General features: G+C 39.9%; 1 protein-coding gene across 7 annotated transcripts in view; it reads left to right on the top strand.

The window, feature by feature from the left end:
- The first annotated feature begins 3,908 nt into the window (after positions 1-3,908).
- The window catches only part of KLHL7 (kelch like family member 7), a 28,749-nt gene continuing 8,950 nt past the window's right edge, over positions 3,909-23,707 (top strand). For 3 of the 7 annotated variants that reach the window (XR_003256175.1, XR_003256174.1, XM_026082840.1), the window contains exons 1-8: positions 3,910-4,243; positions 8,773-8,875; positions 9,773-9,866; positions 11,085-11,209; positions 13,115-13,290; positions 15,941-16,115; positions 17,607-17,749; positions 23,141-23,381. Coding sequence is in view for 5 of the 7 variants with exons in the window: in XM_026082840.1 (XP_025938625.1) it covers positions 4,124-4,243; positions 8,773-8,875; positions 9,773-9,866; positions 11,085-11,209; positions 13,115-13,290; positions 15,941-16,115; positions 17,607-17,749; positions 23,141-23,381 (1,177 nt within the window). In the remaining 2 variants the exon portion in view is untranslated. Of the gene's footprint in view, positions 4,244-4,872; positions 5,029-8,772; positions 8,876-9,772; positions 9,867-11,084; positions 11,210-13,114; positions 13,291-15,940; positions 16,116-17,606; positions 17,750-23,140; positions 23,382-23,707 lie in introns of all 7 variants that reach the window. The other 4 variants (XM_026082842.1, XM_026082844.1, XM_026082843.1 and 1 more) reach the window with 4 other exon arrangements.

Consider the following 23,707-nt stretch of genomic DNA (forward strand, 5'->3'; position numbering starts at 1 on the left):
CCTCAGCTTCCCTGTCTTCCCAAACATGCACACTTCACCTGCAAGTGGCAGAGGTACTGCTGGCTAGAGCAAGGGAAGGAAGGGAAGGAAGGGAGAGGCCCTGCGAGCCTCATCTGAAGGAAGGAGTGGCATGGGAGAAGGGTGAATAGGCCCAGGCCCAAGAGCAGAAGACAAAAATGCAGAATGACAGCTATATCAAGATTGTGGCACTCGCTTCCATAATGAGCCCGTATCATTGTGACAAAATCTGAAATCACATACATTCAGATTCAGAACTTTTTCTTTTAGCCTTGTTTTGTAAATCGGAAAAAAACAAGGCACAAGTGAACAGTTACTGTTTATAGACAGTATTTTACCCGTTACTAATGCTAACATAACAAAAGGGGAATTAACCTAACCCTAATGCCAAAGTAACTGAAGAGCATTCATTCTGCCCACAGAAGCAAATACACCTCAGAGCAAAAAAAAAAAAAAAAAAAAGCTATAAATATTCTGAGTTTAGTTTTCAATCCAGCAAGGAGCTTTAGATGAGTAGTACTCTGGGTTCTTCTGAATCTGTATTGCAGAACTAGGCCTTGTTAATCTTCTAAATATCAGCAGAAAACACTATTACTTATCTTGATGGAAACAGTTCCACCAGACTATGGATTAGAGATTATTCGATTAAGCAAACAATGCTCACTAAAACATTTTAGGATATACAACTGTGCTGCATAAATGAGTTTAGCGGTATTCGTTGATAGCTCAAAATGTAATCTGATACATTTTTGAAACCACAGTGAGTATGATACTGTTTGTGCCAGATCAACTATTTCCCTGTCAAGCTCATAAATAAAATAAGGAGTAATAAATGAGGAGGGATAAAATTTTTAATTTTAACCTCGGTTTGTGAATTGGAAGATAAGATAATATTAAATTGTTAATGTTTGTAGAGTGCTTCAAAATTAACATTGTGTTTGGAAGAGATGCAGCACATTATGATGCTTTCATTTGTATTACTTTATCAATTTATGCTACAAATTGCTTATTTCATTTAAATGATTTAAAATTAATTTTCAGATTTCACAAGGAAATTTCACTTCTACTTTTTTCCAATCCTCAGCTCAAATTTCTGAATAAGATAATTTGTCCCTGATATTATATTATTTTCTGCCATCTCTCCAAGATTCTGATATCTTCCTTACACTGAAATCTAGGACCTCAGTACATGTACTTTTTTCATCTTGTTGTTCTTCCTCTTCAGTTCTTCCTCTGCAGTTTTGCTTAATTACACACAGCAGTGCATGTATGTACACACACACACACAAACACACTGATGCTAACTGGTTTTCATCAAAAAAGGAATCTCATCCCAGCTAAATGGACATTTAACCTTACAAGCATTTAAATCTAAACTAAATCTAAAACTCTCTCTAAATGTAGCACCGACATTTATGCAAAGTAAATTACAGTCAAGTCAAACCTTTTTCCTAGTTCGCTTCAAAGGAGAAAAGGCTGTGGTTATTTGTGGTTTAGATACTTTCAGAGTACTTAGAGATAGATAGTATGTAGATAAACTGATAACCATTCTTATATTACCCTGTTTGCACTACACTGTCCCTGGGTTTGGCAGGGTTACTTCACCTAATGATTAGAATGATTAACATTAATATATAGAATTAGTCATTCTGTGATACCCTAGATATCCAAGGAGGTGCCTGTCACATCAACAGGCAGATAACATGATGTCCTTATCCAGATTAGGTTCAAATGAGGGGTCAACCATTCCCAAATATGGTGAGTGGTTTCAATGAGATTTCAGAACGAGGGTAATCCTGTGATCCAGGCAATCTCCATACACAGTAATGGGCAGTGTCACACAAGGCCAGGTTCTTTGGTGAGGTTTTCACTCCTTACGGCCAACGTACTACATGAACAGCTTGTGAGGGAACAGCRAGGGCCAGCTGCTCTACAAGAGAGGGTGAGCCAGGAGCGGAGCCAGGAGCAGAGCACGATACCAGGGCAGGCAGGGGCAGTGACCTCACCAACAAGCAGCCAGGATGCAGAGCAGCAAGTCAGGGTCAGGACTGGGTCCAGAGGCAGTGACCAGGGTCAGACACAGTTGGGTGGTCATCTGGCAAGTCCGCAGGGACGAGGTAGGTCCAAGGGCAAGCCAGGGAGCCCAGCCAGCAGGTGTGGGTCAGGGTCAGGATTGAGGAACTATGAGACCAGGTGCGGACACAGCTGCTACCCAACAGTGGCAAAGCACAGGTGGGGGCCAGTGGTAAAGCCGCTCCTTAAAAGTAGCTCCCAAGGGCAAGGAGAAGCAGTCCTGGCTTTCAGCTTTCTTCACAACACCTCTCATCAGTGAAGGAGCTAACCTTGAACTCAGCAAGTTAAACTCCTTAACATGATGGACTAAACTCCTAGAAGGGGAGTGCTCAGGGCTCTGACACGGCTATTTTCATGTATCCCAAACATAAAGCAGGCATCTTATGATTTTGACCTGAAATTAAAACTCCAAAGGTAGCTTCTTTACACTGCGAAATTTCAAATTGGCCAGATGCACAGTCCCAGTTTTCTCAGTTTCTCACTACGATAGAACTGCTAAGACCAGAGATAATAGGTTACTACCATGGCAAGAGAGGTGTAGCCTTCTCGTTTCTCTTTTTACTGTTATCTAATACGATATAGAAAACCAAGTGATAGCTCTGTCAATGTGACTAGCCATGTTTCAATGAAATAAAGGATAAATGTATTACAAGTACATACTAATTCTTATAACTGCACGGCAGAACCACATGATATCACACAGTGCACAAAGCACATATTATTATTATTTACCAGGTAAGAGGTAACAAGACCAAAAGAACTAATTATTTTAATTAAAACACAAAAACTCATTTTATTCCATGCACAAATGTCTCTCCCTTCAAGTCACAGTTTTTAGCTGTTTAAAAATGTGAGATCTGTCAGATTAAACCTGGAAATAGTATACAAATGTGCAAAAAAATGAAGTTTTGCTTGTCATCACTCTATTCACAAATTTAGGTCAAAAGCAACAGACAGTTTGGCCAAAGCAGTATTTTCGGAAGGCGGGGCGGACACAATCACTAAGAGGGGTGTGATTATCTTTGCTTCACATGTTTCCTTTCTCAGTCCAAATAAATGTGTCACCCTTCTACCTTATCAAAGGGAGACCAACCCAGAGGGCCTTAAAACAAGGGTTGACAGGGGCCCCCATCTGCTCGTACACACAGATGGTCAGCAACAACCCCTCCAACCCCCGAGCTGTCCCTTGAGCAATGCAGCTTCAAAACCCCTTAGATAAGGCAGGAACTGAGCCCAAATTGCTGTCTGAAAATAAACCAAATCCAAGCCTTTGCGTGAGAGGAGTGCACTCCTAACCAACAGAGGTTTGGGGCTCCTTATGTCCCAGAGCCCTGAGCTCCTTCCAGGGTAAATGAACACTGCTCATGGCATGAAATGGCGCTTTCACAGAAAACACACCAAAAAACTGTATTCTATTATCTGCACTGCAGTGTTGTTGTTGTTTTTTTTAAGCTGCCTAAGAATCAATTAGTCAGAGAGCCCTACGATGCTTACAGACCAAAGTGCCATAAGAAGAAACAAGCTCTGCCGGTCGGGAGACCAGGCCGCAGACACAGAGGACCCCCCACCATAGCGCAGTGTTCCCCCCCCCCTTCCCTCTCTCAGCGCGCGAGCCGTTGGCGCGGCCGCGCGGTGGCCAGTGCGCACGCGCGACCCGGCGCCCCCCACCGGCGGGCCAGCCCTGCCACGTGACGCGCCGAAGCCCCTCCGCTCTTTGTTTATCTCGCGCTGGGGCCGTGCGCCGGCCGATGGCGTCACGCGCCCCGCGCCGCCCCGCGCCGGACGGCCGCTTTGGCCGCGGGCACCGGCGGACGCGGAGCGCGGCGGCGGCTGCTGCTGCTGCTGCTGCTGCTGCTGCTGCTGCTCCTCCTCCTTCTCCTCCTTCTCCTCCTCCTCCTCCTAGGTCTGTGGGCGCCTGCGGCTCCCAGCGGCGGCGGGAGCCGGCGCGGCGCGGTAGCTGGCCGGCCTGGGCCCGGGCCCGGCGCATGTGCCGCGGCGGCGGTGGCGCGGCCCTGGTCTCGGCGGCGGGAGCATGGCAGCCTCGGGGGCGGAGAAGAGCAGCAAGAAGAAGACGGAGAAGAAGCTCGCGGCGCGGGAAGAGGCGAAGCTGCTGGCGAGCTTCATGGGCGTCATGAACACCATGCGGAAGCAGGTACGGCCGGCGGGGCCCGCGGGGCCCCTCGCCGCAGCCGCCAGCGGCCTGGGCTGCCCGGGGCTGCGGCTGCCGCGGGGCCGGTCCCGGCCCGAGGGGCCCCCTGAGGGGCGGCGCTGGTGCCCCGGCCGCCCGGGACCGCCCCGCCGGGCCGGCGCTGGGCGCCTGCGGGAGCCGCGCAGGGGATTCACGGTGCAGGGTGGGGGTCCCGCCGGGGCCGGCCTCCGGGGCCTGTTGGCAGCGCTGCCTTATTAAAAGATCTTACATCCCATGTGAAGGGTTTTTTTCTTTTCTTTTTTTTCTCCCCATCTTCCGAGTCTAACTCATGAATAATCTCTCTTAACGCACTTGGGAGGAAGATACCACCAAAACAAATGCTGAGAGTTTGAATGCCTGCGGCAGGCTTAGGCCGCTGTACAAGTAACTGCTGAAATACTTCCATGCAGTGGCATAACAAGCACAACAGGTTTAGATTTTACTTGCTGTGCCTTACTGCTGATGCTGAAGAGAGGGACACTGTGGACCTGCTTCCTTATCTGACATCTTGCCTATATTAGGGCAGAAGTCAGGCTGCAATTTTTTGCTGAGTTTATTCAGTTAGAAATAGTATTCACATAGCTGTTTTCCAGGAAAAAACAGAGGGGAGTAAAAAGATGGTGATGCTGAATTTTAACCTGGAACTGTTCTCTAATCAAGTTGACTGCGTACCCTCTGCAAATATTGTCAGTATAGTGAAGTAGCACCAGGAGGAGAGGGAGAACTGAAGCCACAGCTCAGTTTCACAGGTAGTATTTTGTTTCTTGCACTTCATACTGAGTATATCTGACTCTTATTAAGAAGCCAGTAGTTGCATAGGAGAGTGGATAGGTGGAGCAACCTCATTTTTAGAAATTCTGAGCTTTTGGGCTTGTCAGCTTCTTAGGTTAATAGTCCAATGATTATCAAAGATGACTCTTCTGTTTACCAGTAGAGCAACAGTGGTAACCAAAATCATAATTATGCAAGTAGATTTCCATTGAACTGTCGGAACTGAAAGAACTGCTGCAAGATGTTTTTTCCTCTTAAAAAGCTCAAACTTAAAGGTGTGATACAAGAGCAGAAGAATGGTCTTTGTAACTCCCTGGGCATAAAGAAATCTTTCTCCTCCTCAGAGGAACTGGTGTGATATGGAGCCAGAATCAAAGCTGACTCTAGAACTGAATGTTCTAGAACAGATGGGGGCTTCCTGCATGACACTGTCACATGCTATGTCTTGTACAATTTATCTACTCATCTCCCAGTATTAGTCTTGCCAAAGGCTCAGTCTGGTTTTTATTAGTGTGTATGCTGGCAGTATGGGTCGTGGCCTAGCAAGTGATACCAGAATGGTGATTCTGCTTTTGTCCATCGCATTGTCCCTGTTCTTCTCTCACTAATGTGCCATCCGTTTGTGTACACAAAACATGCCATCTGACTAAGCTCCTATGTATGGAAAAACAAATTGGTTTAAATTAAATATTTGTGATGATTTCTGGTAATGGAGTGCAAAGAGGTACACAGAGACATAAGCCTGTGATCCACTTCCTGTATGTGGGTTTTGTTTCTGTTTATTTGGGTAAACATACTCCAAGGTGTAGCTGGGTTCGTAACTCAGCTATTCATAATTTAGCTCACACTCCTGTATTTGCTGACAAGGGGATGCTAGATCCTGTTATACTTTGAGCAGATAGAGGAAATATGACCCTCTTTCAGATGCATGTACAGCCATTAGCACAAGGAAATTCCAGTTCTTGACTATGTCTCTGCTCCAATAACATGGCACCGTGTTGTTCTGACCTGGTCATTCAGTATAGCAGAGTGCCAGCTCTGATCTAGTTACGAGTGACTCTAAGCAGAGAGAGAGAATCAAACTTAACTGCTGTGAAATCTGTGTGTGCTTTTGGTTGTCTTGAAAGCTGGCGCACCAGGGCAGCATCTGCTGCTTCAAATTTGCCTGCCACTGGAGTTTCCTAAAAACTTCCAAGCAGACCTCAGATGGTGGCTTCAGCCCACCCAAACTTAGTCTTCACCACTCCAGAAATTCTCACATAGTTCATGACATCCTTGATCCTTTCAGGAGTTGTTTGTAGGAGAGGGTTAGCTATTAGTGGGAGGGAGAGGGAGGGAGATGATATAGGATAAAAATAGGAAGTCAGCTGGAACCAGAGGAAAATGTACTAGTTCAGCAGACTAGCTGTGCTGAAATTTAAGAGGATTTATAGACAGCTCTTCTTGTACATTGATAAGTCAAGAACTGTGCTGTGGTTATAAAACCTAAGTGTGCTATGAGTTAAAACTTTTTCCTTTGGTGGAAATATATAATGCTACATATGCACGTTGCTTTATCTGCCTTTGTTTAATGCTCTAGAAAAATGGGCTGAAAGCCCAGGAAAATGGGTTTGAAAGTACAGCTAACTTTAAAGAGGCTGTGTAAACTGATCTAGAGATGGCCTCCCAGCATAGGGGATTTTAAAGTAAACTGGGTATGCATGCACTTAATACTGGTGAGACAGGTGAAATATTGCAGGCGAGTACATTTACTTCATAGAGAACTTCTTGCTAATCTCCATAATAAGACAGTACATATCCTTGTGGATTTTGCTGAGCTATTTGACAGCATGTGCGTAAATGCTTTTTGTGACCTTGTAGCTGGGTGGAGACCAGCCAGGAGTGTAGTAATTAAGGATAAAAATGGGACAGAGATGCAAGGTGTCACTGGACCTGTTATTCAGAAGATGCAACGCCCTAATGCAGACTTGCGCTGGGGTGTGTCCTATGGCTGATGCAACACAGGTCACTTGTTGGCTCATTGAAGCTACTGACTGATACACCTGGGTCCTGCAAGAAAGAAGTACAGCAATTCTCAGAAAGAACAGTAGTTGAAATAGAGCAGTTATAGCCAGACATCGCAGAAGACAAAATGAAAAAGATGAGGATAAAGTCTGTTTTGTTTGACAGATATTTTTTTCCACATCCAGAGAGATCTTAGAATGTCCTAGATACTTCAAATACTGAGATGTGTGATTTCAAAAGGCACTAAACACACTTAGAAGCACAGCATGGAATACAGCAGCAGTTGCAAGTCTGAGTGAAGTTCGCCCACGTAGTTTTGCAGTATCTTGTACTGCTAGTTTTCAACACTTGTTTTGAACAAGATGTGCTAGGAATTTCAGCTTTAAAAAATTCCCTTTAGCTTTTCTCACAGGGTCTTTGATTATTTTTTTTAATGTTAATTCAATCTTAAATGGTTTAAAGCCATGGATGTATAAAGAAGGTTGGTTTCCTTCCTTCTGTCTCCCCCCGCAATGTATACCTGTAATTCAAACAATTTTTTTTAAATATGTGTTACTGTTGTGTATTTTGTCCAGCAAGTGCTTCTGATGAGTGTCCTTTCCTTTAAGGGCCTAAAAATTACCAAATGAAAGTTTTTCTTTAGTTTATTTAAAAGACTTTTGGCTGTTGGCTGTATATCTGGACTATCTACCTTGTGAGTTGTGCTTGGATAATATTGTCTACATGTGGAAAAAATTGTAACACTGCTCTGTTCAAGTGTTTTTTCCTCCCACAATAGAAATGCTCTTCTTCTGTGGTTAGTTTTGGGATTGGTTTTGGCAGGTGTTTCCAAAATAGTTCCACGAACTGTTGATAGTAGAAAAATGATAGTAGAAAATGGAGTCCTGTTTTTAGGAAGCAGTGCTGCCCAGTTCTTCTTTCTCAGTAAGAGGATTTCTCAAGTAACTGCAGTATGGTGTGCTTTTAGGTCAGTCAATATGTTCTTAAAGGGATATCATTTTAAAATCTATTCAAACAATGTGGTTTTTACCCCAGTCCATTACTTTTGCCTAATGTCTTCCAACTTGTAAGCTGTCACTTTCCTTCCTCTTACTGCCTGACTGTTCAAGTGTGAGAAACTGATTACATACAAATGGTGAACAAGTGAGGAATAAAAATATTTGTTTGTCTGAAAGCTAACTAGTTGTTAATTAGATGTGACCAGTCAAGCACTTCTACCTAAAAGTAGTATTTTTAGGATATCTTTCTCTTTAAAATGTTCCACTGAATGCTTTGAATCTGGTCATCATTTTCACTCTGGTTGGGTAATATGATAGTTGTCATGAGATACGCGGTTCCTGTGTGTTTTATACAAATCAGCAGCTGAGTAGGGATGAGAGCTCCTAATGTAAATGCAGCCCCTGTTAGATGCTGCAGAGTCTAGGCTATAGGAAGTTGATACAAATGCCACAAGAAAAGCTTTAGTCAGAGCTCATGTCTTGTTAGTGACCAGCCTTAAGATGCAAGTTCATAGGAAAACTGAAGCTCACTAGTTCTTCAGGTTACTGAGCTTACTTTTTTATTTTCTGATCTTTTTATTACGTGATAAGCTGTTATGAGTTAATGTGGAGTAAGAAAGCAATGGATTTCTATAACCTGTTTTTAGAAGAATATTCTTGAAAGTGTTTCTGAAATGCTGATCTGTGTGTTTTGTTTTGTTTTCCCCCTCTCTAATTTAGAAGACTCTCTGTGATGTCATTCTTATGGTTCAGGAAAGAAAGATTCCAGCTCACCGTGTTGTGCTTGCCTCAGCCAGCCACTTCTTTAACTTGATGTTTACTAGTAAGTCTTTTCAAAATTGATTAACTCTTGTAGGCTTTTATGTCCATGTCCTCTTAGACTTGCAGCTAATGAGCTGTTTATTCTATAAAAATAATTAGAGGGATGAATGTAAGTGTAGATTTCCTCAGTTTGTATCTTTTTTCCATTCATCTCTGTTCACCCTTCCTTTCATTTTCTTTTTATCTCTCATGATTAAATCAGTGTGGTTACTACATATGCAAGTCCTTTTCTTCTTTGGGGCTCATACACTGTATTAGTTAGTCTCCCTTCTCTAACCTGCTATTTGGGAGTCTAACTTATGCCTTCCTATCTCTTCCCACCATTAGGCACTTCCACATACAAAGCAGGCTTTCAGAAATAGAAATGTTCTTGAATTTGTACTGTCTTTATAAATTCAGGTATTTAGGGTCTATGTTACAAGTTATGGGTAAGACATACAAAAGTAAAATCATTGTGCTAGAGTAAAATAACTATGTTTTCTATTGGCCAACATGTAATTATCTGCGGGTGGCTTAACAGTGCTGTGACTGGGTGTAGAGAGGTCTGATCTGGCTGTATATTATCAGCTTGAATATGGAAATAGTTTTTGACAGCGCAATGTGAGCTTCCTGTCTTTGGCAATGCTAGCTTGGCAGTCTCTACACTATAGCCAATAGCATCTCTGACCTTTTAAATACATTTTATAGCATAATTTTCATACTGCAACCTCCCCCGCTAGTTATCGTGGTTGTCCCACTGCTTCCTGCCCTCCCTGACTCCTGTTAGTAATCCTGGGAAAACAGAAATTGGCTGTGTGCGGTTTTTAGCAGGTTTGATCACTTTATTTTGTACTCTTTGCAAAATCTACAATAACTGGAGTGACTTACTGATGTAGTTTGTCTGTTACTCTATTTGCAGCAAATATGCTTGAATCAAAGTCCTTTGAAGTGGAGCTAAAAGATGCAGAACCTGACATTATTGAACAGCTTGTGGAGTTTGCGTATACTGCAAGGTAGTTTGTTATTTAAAACTGCTTGACATTTTTGCTAGGAAGTCTGCCAAGTGTAAATGATAAAATCTTAAAATAATGCTTTTGTAATTCACTATTACAATACTTTAAAGTCTGATGTGACTAGACCTTCTCTATCTTCCTCCCCTTTTTCCCCTTTATTTGAAAAGGGATGCTCACACTGCTTAATTTAGTTAGTAGAGCTTCCTGTTGACTAAAGTGAGTGGTAGTTGCCTCTAGAAAGCAACTCTAAGAACTTTAGGCTTCTGACTACAGGGTTGGAGTCGAATGATATTTCCCATTGCTCTGGAATTCAGGCCCTTGTTGATATCAGCAGGGGTTTTCTTTATGACCATAGTAGCTAGCACAGAGAAACACTTTCTGGAGTTATACCTTCATCTCTGGACAGGCTAGGACTGTTCTCTGTGAACTGCATTTCCCTTCTGTCTGAGGTTGCCCATGTGTTTAGTTGCCTGCAGTGCTGTTTAAAAGCAGAGTGTTTATACAGAGCTTGTTCAGATGACTAGGGTTGTGGACAGGCCTTTGCAACAAGCTCTCATGCTTGGTGGATGGCAGTCCCTTCATCTTTGTACTGATAGGATTAACTCTTCTTAGGAAGGCTTTCTCCTTTCTTTGAGAGGAATCTTGCTGTGTGCTCCCCCTGCAGTGAGAGACTGCTTATGTCAGCACCCTGGCCGCACTCTTGCCCCTGCTGGAGCCCAAATCCTTGTCTGTGGGCTCTGGACCTTCTATTGAGATGTGCTGCTAAACTGGCTTTTCTGCTTGTGCACTCCAGGCAAATCAGCCAGAGCAGTCTTGACAACGAGTTTAGACGGATCTTGCTGAGGCTAGTTTGGGAATAGGAGACTGTCAGAAAAAGTTCTGTTCCTTCTCTTTTGTGAAAATAGTTAATCATACAAGTCAAAGCGATAGTACTATATTTGGACTGTCTGCAAATGGCCTGTGTTTAAGGCTTAGTCTTTAGAATCTAGACCTGTTGACTTCCTGCCCTCCCTCAGTAAAATATCTAAAATTAAAGCAGTTTGTAAATTAAAGCAGCTTGGAAAGACCATCGTCTTAAGCTTATGTGGAGAGAAGAATGATTGAGGAAATAACAGTGAAATAATTTTGCCATTTATGTAAATTGGTTTAAGTGAGTTTTTTGACTACAACAAAATAGGTAGTTTTAGTGATACTAATTTTGCACCTTCTGTTTTGCAGAATTTCTGTTAACAGCAATAATGTACAGTCTTTACTAGATGCAGCAAACCAATATCAAATTGAACCTGTGAAAAAAATGTGCGTGGATTTTTTGAAAGAGCAAGTTGATGCTTCAAATTGTCTTGGTAAGAGAAATGCAGACTTAAAAAAAAAAAAAAAAAAAAAAATCTTTTCTTAAACTTGACTGTTCTTGAAAAATGAATAGTCTCTTCTAAAAGACAGTAAGATTTTGATAAATGAGGACACATCAAAATCATTAAATCATAAATGTGAATGGTTGTCACTGGTATAAGCAAAACAGTCTGGCAGCTGCCTTTGCCGGTATCAGGGTCTGCTGATTTTAAGGCTCATCCCAGCCTGGCAGCACAATCTGGAGCTTCTTGCATGTTTGAGGTTCTTAGTTGTTTAGTAAGGTGGAGCTTTCAGTTGTTACCGGACTTGGAGATGGAATTTGACACAGTTGTAATGTCTCCAAAACTAGCATATCTTCTAAAAGTATGAACAGGATAAGTTTAGATTACTTTTGTTTTTAATTGCACCTTCTTTTGACTGAAATACTAAAAATCTACCCATGTCATCTAGTCAGGTGTCTGATATTTATTATGCTCTGTAGCCTTAATGTGAACTCCATGTTACAAAACAATGAGTAGACCTCGGTGCTTATTGATGCTCTTCAAGATCTGCAGCACCTTGTCTTTAACCTCTGATTAAATGCGTGTAAAGGGGTTTTTGTTGACATTTACCATGTAATTCTTCTAGTGACATCTCAGTCAGATGTTTTAGATGTTTATAATAGCAATAGGAATGTTTTGCAGAGTATCTGAATTATAATGATTCGGCTGACACTTCAGTGCAGTACAACTGTGGCCCTGAGACACTGCTGGCAGGAAGACATTATCTCCTAAGGAGAGTGTCACTTATGCTTGCTTTGAGGCATATTCAAACCTCTTGTTAAATAGAAAATTAATTACACTCTAACACTTGCATACTTTGTAGCTAATTTATGCCAAAAAGGGAGATCAAGGTTAAATGAAGTTTTCCTCAAGATGTTGTTTACAAGTTGAAATCTGTTCTGGTTGCAGACTCATAGGCAAGCCCACAGTTTATTTTAAATATATATATAATTTGAAAGAAGTCATGGCTTATTTTGAATCTCTTGAAATTTTGTCAAGCTTTTCTGTTTTTCTTCTGGAAAGCAGGTCATACACTTTCATTTTGATCATTGTAGTTTGTGTTTTACTATTTAGGGCAGTTTGATCTAGTTGCAGACCTGTGGGCTGCATTTGGCTAGTGGTTTGCTTTCATCCAACCTGCCATCTCCTCCCTAGAAGGAGGAGGGGAAGGACTGTAGTGAGCTGAGCAACAGTCGCTGCTGGATAGCTGTGCTGACTTTCTCCTGCTTATACCTGGTTACTAATGGAAAATTCAGAAACAATAGTTTTCAGTAGTGATTGTTATTTATACCCCTATGCCAACATGCAGCAGTATCAACTTGACTTTTTTGTGTTGGCCTGCAGCAGATTTTGCTATCTACACAAAATCCTTGTTCACTATGGCTGTTGCAGGAACTGGGCTTGGCTGGTGACTGCTGCTGCATGAGCAGCTTAGGGGAGGTCAGTAAAACTTGGGTCCAGTCTCTCAAGCTGCTGTGGTTACTGTATTGTTGTAGTATGGCTCAGACCTAGTTAATGTACTGTTGTTGCCTGCTTTGTAATGGGGAGAGAAATAGTGAGGAAACAGTACTGGACAAACAATTAATATAGCAAGTGCTACAGGCTTGACTCTATAATTAGTTTGTAGCGGTAGGATCAGAAGTTTGTGCTTGTCTTAGTTTGTCTTGACTTGCAGTTGAGTTATAACAGCATGTCATAATAATAAAGAAAAACACAGAAAACACGGTTAGAAATATTAAATTGGGATTATAAGCATCTCTGACATTATAGTATTTTTATTCTATTTGAATATATTAAAAGTAATTGCAGTTCAAGCTTTGGAAAGTTTTTTTTCTTAATTTTTCTTTCCTTCATTAGGTATAAGTGTGTTAGCAGAATGCCTAGACTGTCCAGAACTGAAAGCCACTGCAGATGACTTTATCCATCAGCATTTTACTGAAGTTTACAAGACAGATGAGTTTCTTCAGCTTGATGTTAAGCGTGTGACACATCTTCTGAACCAAGATACGTTGACTGTGAGGGCAGAAGACCAGGTGAGACCCCAGTTTCATAGTAAGAGGTCTGTCTCTTCTATCAGTTAAGAACATTGAATTTCACCCCCCCCCTTTTTTTAATCAAAAGCTGGTTCAAAGTGTCTCACTTCTGATGTTTCTGCAGTGCACATAATGCATGCTGAATTGTAGACTAAGAGGCGCACCCTAGCTTGGTTAAAACCCTGTATTAATGAATATCTGCATTTCAGGTGTGGGTATTATATGGGTAGTTTCAGCAAACCAGAAAGAAGTCATAAAGGGAATAAGCAAAACAGTTTCCTTTTTTCAGGTAGCTATAGGGCTTCTGATTCTGTAGTGCATGAGCTGAATTAAGTTTCATGTATAACAGCTCCCAAACTGGGGTTCATGCACTATCTGTGGAAGTGAACTACTTCAAAGTGCTAAGCAAACTGTACCTTAACAGCTGCATGGCTTTTCCCAAGTATGATCTTAGCCCATTTCAGAGCAAGGAGTTGCTGCTGCTGGGAACATGTGCGTACACAAATTAAGTGTGGGAGACTGTGGGGCTGAGCAACAAGGTGGATAAAACAGTCAAGAAAGCTAGGTTATGTTGACAGTGATGGATTGATGTAAGTCCTTATTTAGGGAGTGGATACAAAAAAGTTTAGGTGGCTGAAAGGAGCCTGAAGTTTCTTTCATTTAAGAGTCATAACACATGGTAGAAGTTACATTCCCAGCTGTCCCATTGGGAAAGCTGGATTTGGCATGCCACAGATCTGAGTGCTTGCTTGCCAGCTTGTTCTTCCTGCCACATGAAAACAGGAAGAATATAGGCAGTCTGCACTACAGCCCAAAGGGGTGATTGTAAGACGGGGCTAGTTGCTGGATACTTCCTGAAGTTCTCAGTCACATTTGTTGAAACCATACTGGAATCTTGTCTTTCTAGCTGTGCTGTTCTTGTGCTTGAGTTTACCTTGGCTTGGGTATGTTGTCATGAGTTGGCTCACACCTTTGAAGTGCAACAGAGGGATCTCGTAATCAAGTTCCTATCAAGATGGCATGTGTGTGCTTTGAAACAGGTGGCTGACTGAAGTTTAGCCAGATGCATAGGCTCCAAAATTAATGCATTTTCTTCGATGCATCTGTTGCAGTAAAAACCTTCCATGAAAATAAGATTACTGGGGGAGGGAGATAATCTCAGGTGACAAGAATATGATAGTTGGGACTAGCTGTTAAATATGAATGAGTTAAGTCATAGTTCAAAATTCTTGCCATGTGCTGGGAAAAGTTCAGACCAGAGGGTAACATTCTCAAAACTAGAAAATTTTCATGCTTTGTTAGCTTGCAGCCAAAACTACACTTTGTAATTTAAGCTCTGTTGATAAGGTAAATGGCATGCTTCAATGCAGCAGCAGTGGTTTAAAAATATATATGTGTAGGTAGAACAGCATGATTAAAAATCCTGTAGGAAAGTGGCAGTGTAGAATTTGAAATTGCAGAAGATGGCTAGTGATACCAAAGAAACCTTATTTCTAAGCAATACTGCTAGAAAGTTGACATATACTCTGTAATTTTTGTATTGGTGTAGAGCATATTTAAACTTAGTTTAAAAAAAGGTAGTTTTAATTACTAGCTATCTTATTTTTCCTCTATGCTAATAATGTTCCTATTGATAAATGGATACAATGTTTCTGTCCCAATCATTAATCTGCTGAATTTCCTTAGCTGATAGAATTTAGCCTTAGATCCATTTTTTTTCTTTACTCTCCCTTACTTTGTGGCCATTTTGCAGGATTAAAGCTGGGGTGGTTTAGCAGTCCTTCTCGATAACTTGTAATGTGGAAAAACATTTAATGGCAGAATTAATCTCAGTTACTTGCAACTGATCACTATGATGAATTTCAGCTACAAGGAGTAGCTACTGACTGTGTGATTACTTGTGAAGAAGATAGTGCTGTCTTTGAAATGGTTGTGTATTAGAGAAGCTTTCTCTGATTGAATGCAGCATTGAGGTATCTTGGTAGATATGTAATACTGGACTTTCTCATCCATTTCCTCCTGACCCAGAGGAACATCAACAGAGGAGGTTTCTTTGTTACTTTCCTGTCCTGTTGCCTAACCCCCAGTAAAACCCACATCCTTTCCCTTAAATAGGAGATGGAGGGGAGACTCACTCAGTATGAATAAATTTATAATAATCTGCACCTAAAAATTTTAAGATGCCTTTGGAACTCCATCACTATGACCTGATAAGGGAAGCAGGTCATCAGCTCAGGAGACTATAAAGCGGAAGCTGCTGCAACATTTCTGGTGAAATATCACCTGTTTTTTGACACTGAACCCAAAGCATGTTAGTCTTAACAGGGTGCAGGAGTTACCCAAATAAATATGAATTGCTGGATCAGGCTTTCTGTTTGAAAAGAGGTAAAATGGCAGTAGAAATTTTAATGAACAAGGTTTGTAGATGGGTTTTTACTCTGTGGTTGTGTATTTGTTTTATTCAATGTCTGAGTGTTGTCTTTTTATTAAGATGGTTGTGTTGGCACTTCTAGTGAAATCCCCACATACTGAAATATTAATATAGGTTAATTTCCAACAGGCAGAAGAATAGTTTTGGAACATCAAGGTTTTGTTATCTGTCTTAGTGTGTGGTGATACATCTTGTGCTTTTCCTTCTCTTTTGCTTAAGGTTTACGACGCAGCAGTCAGATGGCTGAAGTATGATGAGCCGAATCGCCAGCCGTACATGGTTGACATTCTTGCTAAAGTCCGATTTCCTCTCATATCAAAGAACTTCTTAAGTAAAACAGTTCAGGCTGAACCGCTTATTCAGGATAACCCAGAATGCCTTAAAATGGTGATCAGTAAGTTGACCTTTAGTAGAAACCTTTGTTCTATGTAATTTTAAAATACTGTGGAACTTAAATAATTTTTGAAAATTGCTTACTTTAAACTAATATGCCATGACAATATTTTTGCATTAAATTCATCTACAACTCTGTTCCCTCTAGGATGTTGCTTTTAGTTGGAAGTAGATTAGCAGCTTGTCATGTAGATGGCAGCCATTCTTATTTAATAGTGATAAAGAGGAAAGAAAAGAAAGTCACTAGTGAATGATTTCAACTTCATGATAAGTAATGAAATGGGATTTTTGTCATGAGTTGTTAGAATAATTGGAAGGGTTAGTGCATATTTGGGACAGGATAGTAACTTTAATATTGTTCAGATATAAATTAATAAGAAATGTTTTTTGTCAAAATTTTGATATTATAAAGCTACCCTATGTAACTCAAGAAGGCGAAGTCTATGCTGCGCTATTTTCATCTCTAATGTACATTGACAGTTGAGACCTGACAGCTGCATTCTGAAAGTGCTGAAAAAAAATCGCAGGGATGAGATGTATTTCTTTAAATGACAAAAGGGAACAAGCTTCCCCCCACACACACCCTCCCTTTTTTGACCATTTTTGAAATTTTACTATATACAAAAGAAATGCCCAGATACTGATAGATATTCTGGAAGAAAAAGAACAAAATTTGTTCCAATAGCAGTTGACAAGTCAACTTTGTTTTAGGGTAGTTCTAAAAAGTGCATGCAACAGTTTTCCTGCAGTCAATGAGTAAGATTCAAATTAACTTATATGTTGGTAAGTATCTGCTAACCTTCCCCATATCAATCATACTTCTGGCATGACAGAGAACTGGGTGCAGGGTTTAAGAAATAAATGTGTTTTGTGTGTGTTCATGTTCTGGGTTTTTTTGTGACTTGTAATGTCGCTAGTATTTTTGCATGCTTTGGAATGTTTTTTAGGAAAAATGATTAAGTTTTCTTTCTTACAGTAATTGTAACTGTAGTATTTTGCATTGTCAAGGTAAGAGCAAAAGTGAGGGGCTTTAATGGGATGCAATGTGCTAGAGATGCCTTCCAGATTAACCAGAAACCGCAAAAAGAATTGGTGACTCCTCATTGCATTCAAATTCCTTTCAAATTTATATTTTCCTCTTTAGGCTTCCCAGCTCTGCCATTTTTCCTTTTCTTTGTGTGTACTTTCTTCTGCTAGTTTCAATCTGTCAACTTTAACTGTGTGGTAACATCAGCTAATTGGTGATAAATTAGTATATAACATTTAAGTCAGTCCATATCCATATCCTGTTTCCACAGAGAGTAGGAATTTTGAAATGGGGTGTAAATCTGGATGTATGCTCCCATCCTTGTGTGCATTTTAAAAAAATGTTTTTAAACTGGGTAGTTGTAAAGTAGAAGCTTCATTCCCCTCTCTTCCCCATCCTTCCCTCTGAAACATCCCTTTCTGTGTATGAGCTGCACTGGATCTAGAACTGTTGTTTTCCTGCTAGGTGGGATGCGATACCATCTACTCTCCCCAGAAGACAGAGAAGAGCTAGTGGAAGGTACACGGCCAAGAAGAAAAAAACACGATTATCGCATTGCTTTGTTTGGAGGCTCACAGCCCCAGTCCTGCAGATATTTTAATCCAAAGGTAATCGTTACCTCAGAATGCTTTAAGATTCACTGTTTGTAATCTGTGTGTGTTTTATTTGCTGACTGATATTAACTAAGACCTAAAGATCTACAAAGTGGTACGGGGAAGGATGTGTTTCATGCCTCTTGGGTATACAGTTAGGAGGGTGTAGTTAATTAGATGCTTTCAAATCTATGTACCTAGATGTAATACTTGCTTTTGATTAGAATGATCACGTGTTTGTTTATTGGCAGTATGAGAGTTATGATAAATCCATCTGGGTCAATAATTGATTGGTATGTGCATGCCACAGCTGGAAATAGATGAATAAAAGGTCACATAAGCATCAAGTGATCAGTTAAGAATATCTAAAAGTCTGTATGCATGTGCATGCACATATGTGTTTGGAGAATAACTCAAGGCAGCTTTTCTTTTGACATAAGTTAAAATATTGGCTTGTATAATAGTGTAGGACCCCATTTTAGAATACAAAGATTTTAGGTTTTGTTTGTTTTGGTGTATTTATTATAAATATGTAGTTGCTTCTAAATCCCAATGGTTCATGTTTCCTTAGTTCTTAAGAGTATATAAGGAGAGGAATGGGGAACAAAGTATTCTAGAACTGGAAAAAAGTGAGTTTCTGCAATGAAAACCTTAGAGAGAGGCAGCTTAGAGCAAGCAAGCTTAGGCTGAAATTTGTTTCCGTTTTTCCTGAATAAAATTAAGCCCAAATGTACAGGAAAGGAGTATATTTGGGCTATGCGTACTAGATTGTCTGGAATCCTTAGTTGCTTGTAGAGGGATTATCCATCCTCCCTTTTACCAGATAAGCACATGCAAGAATACAGAAATAAATTGCTACCTAAATATTAGGGGACTCTGATAAGGTATGGAATTACTTACCTGTAATATTTTGTTGCAGAAATTCTGGTTGTTTTAACTCAGCATATTAAATGCTTGTTACAATTTCAAACAGTTTTCTGTGTTATCTGTGTGAACTGTGCAATCAATGTGATGCCATAAAATCCAATTCAGAATTAATGAGCCCTTAGGATATGTTTTGGACCCATCTGGTATGAATTCACAGTCCTTTATTCAAGACAAAATTGAAGCTACCTTTCTTTGAGCACCATTTAAGTCTGAAAAACATTACCAGCTTTGCTGTCTTAGTTTGAGACACTCTTAACTTGTATTTGTAATAGGAATTCCAGATTTCTTAAAAAATAAACACCTGTACCTTCATACACATACTCAAGTGAGACATACAAATATTGCTCTGAGTGGTGGTGGGGAACAGAGCAGATAACTTTTTTTTCCTGAAGTGAAACAATAATTTTTTTTTGCTTTGAAAGGTAAGCTCCAAGTTGGAAGTCTTTGATCAGGGCATCCATCCACTTCAAACAGTTATTTGTTTTTGGCATTTTAGCAGATTGTAATTCACCCAATATGCTCTGACCTTTCTTTTATTAGAACAAAATTAGATCAAAGTGGTATTTTCTCCTAATCTCCAGTTAGGTATGTTGGAACAAAGCTATTCTAAGACAGGATGGAAACTAGCTTTGAGAATTATTGCCCCAGCCATTGACTGGCAGTGGTATTATCTTAGCATAGAGTCCATGCAGTCTCTTTGCCAACCTGACTGGCAAAAGGTTAGATTCCACGGTAAGTGCCTAATGTCCGTGGTAGTTGGAACTCAGGAGATGGGGCAGTTGTTCCATCATTCATTATGAACTAATATAAAATCCCTCAGTTATCACCATATATCTTTTTGAAGACTTAACCTTGTTTGAAAAAAATAATCTGGGTGAACATAGAGCAGGGAGCAACAGGCAAAGACTTACAGCTCAAAGGAAAATTATGTATGCAGTTAGATGGTCTTCAGTCAGACCTAAGCTATAATATTACAGTGGAATCTGCTTTGTGCCTGAAAAGTGACTGTGTCTACATAGGTCCCCATAAAGCCTTATGGGATAAAATTGTCTTTTTTTTTCTTGTACCATTTGCTCTGGCATAACACCAAAAAAGAATTGAGTTCAGAAGGAGTTTTGCAGAACTGACTCTTGATCAAGCTTTATGGCCTTGCATGTGGAATAATGGGGGGTGGGGGGTGGCAGGGAGAAGGAAAAAAGTAAGTAATTGGAGATCTAGATCCTAATATCATGCCTTCCTTGAATATTCTGCTAGTTCAAAATATTATATGCTTATATGCTTCCTTTGGGTTTTTAGCTAGCATGTCATGTGTTGTTGAATAGCTTTTATTTACTTTATCTCCAGCTCTAAGTTATTTAAAACTCCTTTTCAGGATGTTTTCCTAGAGTATCTGAGTTTGATCTTTAATAAGCTGTAGCAGTAACTTCTAAATACTACAAATCAGAGCCCCTGTGAGATTAGCATCCTGTGCATGTGAAATAAGCGTGGGATTTAAGGTTCCAGCTCTGCAGAGACTACATCACATGTTTAACTGACTTGATTTAGTCTCCTTAAAAGATAATAGGATTGTCACAGTGCATAAAATAAAGCTTGTGTATATACTTTTGCAGGATTTGGACCTTGGGAAAGAATGAAAATTTTGTTTTGTTACCTGCTAAACTGGCTGAATAGCAACCTAGTCCTTCACTTTTAATTTTATTTAAATTATTAAATTTAGTTCAGTTATTCTTATACATCAGTTAAACAGCTTAAAACAAATGTAGGCTATATTTCTTCTAAAAAATATATTTTCTCAATGTTATGAGTGACATAATCTCAGGGTTCCCACAATAAAACTAGTTCAAAATTTTTTCTAGTTCTCACTATGGTTGCTTTGCACATAAAATCAGTCTCTGCTGTAATGCTGATTTTCATTTCCTCGTTTGTCAAAAAAAAAAGTTCAAATAAGAATGGATTGGATAGGCTCTGTTATTTGTTGAGACTGTTAACATTGTTTTAGGTCTGTATTTGTTTTCCTTGTTGCATTGTAACTGATACTTCTATTGACGCATTTACTTCAGCAAAAGAGCAAAATGGTGCAGCAGGACAGATGCAGACTGGGGCATAAAACTCCTGTGGAGCACACTGGCACCATGTTGAATTAGAGGTGTTTTCAGGATCATGCTAGAAAGTCCTATTTGTGGTGGCAGGGAGCATTATCTTGTTGGTTTTGTTTTGTTGTTGTTTTTTTTTCCACAGAATGCAGAAAGGAACTTTTTTTTTCCCCAATTTGGGAAAAAGATTTTTTTTTTCCTCCCCCTTATTCTTGATAAAAGTTTATATATGACTTTATGGGATTTTGAGGCAGCCATATGCTAACTCTTTTGAAATTCTTGTGCTGTCTCTAGTGACAAGAAATAACTAGAAGTTTTAACTTTTTAAACAGTGTAAAATCCAGCAATGGCAAGTAATACTTAACTCAATGCCTGGCATTGCTTTTTCTTGATTATTAAGGGAACAAGCATGCCTTTTATGAGGAGATAAAGAGCTGTAGTCAGTAAGCTGTTGGTGGCAAATTTGTCCTTGTTAGGCATGTGTGCTGTTTTCCTTGACAAACTTGGAGGGGGGGGGGACAACAAGTGAAATTAAAGAAAAAGTTTTAAACAAAAGGAAGTACATGGTACATGATACACATGGAATTCTTGCCACAGGGTATTGTGGCTCCCAGGAGTTCAGATAATTTAAATAGGTGATTAAATAAATTCATGAAAGAAAAAAACACTTTCAGGAGCTCCTAATTACAAGGATACGGTTTCTGGCTCTGGTATCCTGCATCACAAATTGTTGGAAACTGAGCTCAGCAGGGAAAGTGTCACTATATACCTACCTTGTTCTTATTTTTTGAGAGCTGACGGAGGAAAGAGAGACTTGCCACTGTCCAGGGCTCTGTGGATCTTGACTCTGTCCTAGAGCAACTGTTGTTCTTAAATGCGTAAAAGTATTGAAATCAATTCTGCATGATGCAGAATAACAGTGAAGAGTATTACAAGAAAATTACCTATATTGCCTCCTGCTGGAAGAGGAGGCTTCTGCTGAGTGTGCTCAGGTTATGGGAGAGCTTATGGCTTTTCATATGTTATAGAGGTATGACAAAATTGGTAGCTATGAATTGGAGCTGCAAGAGTGGGTCAGATCACAGCCCTTACAACAGTAAGGGGAAACAACAGGATTTTTCATAAAACTGCCAGAAATTGAGCAGAAAGCACAATGATCTTACACAAAACAGTAAGACATTTTCTTAAGGTTTATACAGCTAGTTATTCTGCCATGCTGTAGTATGGCTTTCCTTTCTAGGATGCCCCAGGACCTGTTTCTCACCATAAAGGGCCACATGCACCTGCCAGCTCTTCTTGATATGGGGGATGCTACAAGAAAAGATTGTAAGATGCTTTGGACTATAACATGCTCTGTCTCTCTCTTTTCTTTGAACCCCCACGCAGGAGTCGCTGTTTTTCCTCATTGACCAAAGTGTGTGGAGTATGTCCTTGCTAAGAAAATGTAATGATGTAACATGTTGTGTGAACCATTCAATGAAGGTCATTCAGCAGCTTTAGCTAGACCATCCTAAGGTGACACAAATAACTTTTAAGGTCCTATACTTTCCTGGTCAGTATAGGAAACAAGCCATTCTCATGATGGCATGAAATATGTAAGATACAATTATTCAAGAAATGTTGCTTGTGCTGTATGCTATCATGGTCTACCATCAACTGCTGAGTATGTTCTTAAGGGTTTAGTTAGCATTACTGCCCATATTTGATACTTACTGATTTTGCCAGTCCATGCAAAATCAGTTTCTAGGCAACATGACTGCCAGTATTTGTGATGAAGCGTTATGCTGTTTCTCATGCTATCAGCTGTGGATAGCTATAGATCATTTGTGTTTTGTTAAATTCTGTAAATAAGCTTCTAGTTGTTATGGTAATAAAATATGTATTACAGAGCTTTTTAACTGAGTTGCTTGTCAATTCGGATATTACCTGCTTCTCCTTTTTCCATTGCCTTTGATTGCTTTTATTTTCTGTTTTTTTTTATTAGAAAGAAAGAATCTGTTATGTCAGATGTTTTTTTACATTCCTATAAAAGAAAATGCTATTGTACTTTATTGATGACATACATTGTTTCTGACATTACAGCATCAGGAGGTCAATTTTGTTGGGAAAAAAATCTGTTTTTCAGGAAAGCTGTACTGGGTGCATACAGGGAATGAGGAAATAGAAATTGATAATGTCATGGTTCATTTCAGCTAACTATGTGTTTAAGAATTTTTCAAGAATATGCCTGAGGAGTGTTCTTCAATAAACAGTATTCATGTTTGTTTTGAAAAGGAAATGTAAAACTGACCATATCTAAATCTCTATGAAAAGCTCTGTTTGAAAACACTCACTGTGCAGGTAAGTTATATAATCTATTAGACATTACCTGTTCTTTGTAATGCAGGATTACAGCTGGACAGACATCCGATGTCCCTTTGAAAAGCGCAGGGATGCAGCTTGTGTCTTCTGGGACAACGTAGTTTATATTTTGGGTGGTTCCCAGCTCTTCCCTATAAAGCGAATGGACTGCTACAATGTGGTGAAGGATAGCTGGTATTCCAAGCTAGGACCTCCAACACCTCGAGATAGCCTTGCAGCCTGTGCTGCTGAGGGCAAAATTTATACATCTGGTGGTTCAGAAGTGGGTAAGACACTAAAAATCTTTAAAACAAACAAAAAGCACAAACAAAGATACCTGGAAAGCTTTCTGGTTTTGCATGACTCTGTTGACAAGAAACTGCACACTGCCATAATGTTAGCCTAATGAATTAATTTTCCTGTATGTAGGATTTTCTCCTCCCCGCAATCCAGTAATCTTTCTGTTGTGTTTTGGTTTTGGTTTTGTTTTGTTTTTTGTTTTTTTTAAGAAGTTTCATTGAATATAATGATCTTTACATTAACTACTAGAACATAAAATACATTGTGACTCTTAGGAGTAAACTGGGGACAAGCAAATATATTTTTACGTTCC

Source organism: Apteryx rowi, unplaced genomic scaffold (genome assembly GCF_003343035.1).
Source record: "Apteryx rowi isolate R43461 unplaced genomic scaffold, aptRow1 scaffold_595, whole genome shotgun sequence".
In the NCBI taxonomy this organism is placed as follows: domain Eukaryota; kingdom Metazoa; phylum Chordata; class Aves; order Apterygiformes; family Apterygidae; genus Apteryx; species Apteryx rowi.